This window comes from Limulus polyphemus, unplaced genomic scaffold (genome assembly GCF_000517525.1).
Source record: "Limulus polyphemus unplaced genomic scaffold, Limulus_polyphemus-2.1.2 Scaffold1852, whole genome shotgun sequence".
Lineage (NCBI taxonomy): Eukaryota > Metazoa > Arthropoda > Merostomata > Xiphosura > Limulidae > Limulus > Limulus polyphemus.
In genome coordinates, this window is record NW_013667462.1 from 105 (window position 1) to 1,789 (window position 1,685).

General features: G+C 30.9%; 1 protein-coding gene across 4 annotated transcripts in view; it reads right to left on the minus strand.

Annotated features, from left to right (window-relative positions):
* Nucleotides 1-371: 371 nt before the first annotated feature.
* LOC106465159 (syntaxin-17-like) overlaps nucleotides 372-1,685 on the minus strand; it is a 27,468-nt gene continuing 26,154 nt past the window's right edge. For all 4 annotated transcript variants that reach the window (XM_022392988.1, XM_013925358.2, XM_013925359.2 and 1 more), the window contains exon 8: nucleotides 372-1,034. In XM_022392988.1, coding sequence (XP_022248696.1) covers nucleotides 880-1,034 — 155 coding nt within the window. In that variant the 3' untranslated portion in view covers nucleotides 372-879. The remainder of the gene's footprint in view (nucleotides 1,035-1,685) is intronic.

Genomic DNA, 1,685 nt, shown 5'->3' on the forward strand with positions numbered 1-1,685 from the left:
ACTATCATAACAGTGCATGATTTTGGACAATATCACCTGAAATATTGTATAAATTTCAATTTGGTAAAATGATTAGGATCTGAAATACAATCCTCAGATTCTGATATATATATATAGAAAAGTAGTTTCTAGTACATAAGAAAAATATAATTGATTAGAACTTAAATCGTGTATTCTAGAATGTTTATATATCTCATTACAGTACACTAGCAAATCAAACTATCCGGGAAAAAGACAGTGATGTACAATACTTTCAAAGTGCAAAGGTTTTTAAATACCAAAAAGTGGAACAGAACGATGCATGACTGGACATCAGTTAACCTATGTGTCTGTTTCTCAATGTTACAAGTAAAAACACGGTTGGTTCTCAAAAGACGACAAATTTATGTTTACTGATCAAAAATTACGTTCTAATGGTAAGGCAACAATTAAGCACAAAAATGTTTTAGTCATTGAAATAATACAAGATGAAACTGAAACCAAAACCATTACATAACTGCTATATACAAAAATAAGCAGAATAAAGATAAGAAAAGGTTTCTGGCTTTTAAACAGCAGTACGATAACAGAATGACTACAAATACAGTTGAAAATAAAATGAGAGACCTGGGTAACTTTTTAAGTCTCATAAATGCTCCTGCGTAAAACACCACATAGAAATTTTTAAGAATAGTTGCTCAAGTCAATAGAAAATAAACATTTTCAAACTATACAGCTGTAGTCGTACAACATCTTTATACAAGAACTAGTGACAGTAATTTCAGTTCATTATATGCATTCTGCAACAAATAGTAAAAGAAACTAAATCAAAAATACAGTATTTACAAGTGTACATCAAATAAATAAAAATAAGCAAGGTTTGTTTGTTTCTTCTTTTACTCATTTTTCAGTATTGCTCGCTGTCTCACTTTCAATTGCTGAATTTAAGTCCGGTAGAGACACGGAACCTTTCACACCTCGTTGGGAGAGCTCTTTTAATTCTAGGTCTCTTGTTTTTTCTGAACGACGTTGAATGAATTTTCCACTTGTGAATCCTTCAGGAGAAAACTATGCTAATCTTTAAAAATATAATTTTAAAAAATCTACAAGAATTTCAAAGAAAATACTTTCATGTCAATGGAACGTAAAACTCTACCTTACGTTTGTGGGTGTGCAATAAATCCAAAATAAACTAAAAAGAGGGATTTAGATAGCACTCATAGTATGGTTAGTATTTTCAGGAACAGAAGTATGAATGGTGTTAAATTTTGTATGAATGGATTGATCTATTTATTTGGATAATGGCTAGGAATAAAAAAATATAAAAAAGTCTAAATGTTTGTTATATTGAGAAACATTTCTCATCCCACATACTATAAACAGAGCATCAGGAAGGTTATTTTACAAACACAAACATTTCTCATCCCACACACTAGAAACAGAGCATTAGGAAGGATATTTTACAAACACAAACATTTCTCATCCCACGTACTAGAAACAAACCATTAGGAAGGTTATTTTACAAACAGAAACATTTCTCATCCCACGTACTAGAAACAAACCATTAGGAAGGTTATTTTACAAACAGAAACATTTCTCATCCCACACACTAGAAACAGAGCATTAGGAAGGTTATTTTACAAACACAAACATTTCTCATCCCACACACTAGAAACAGAGCATTAGGAAGGTTATTTTACAAACAC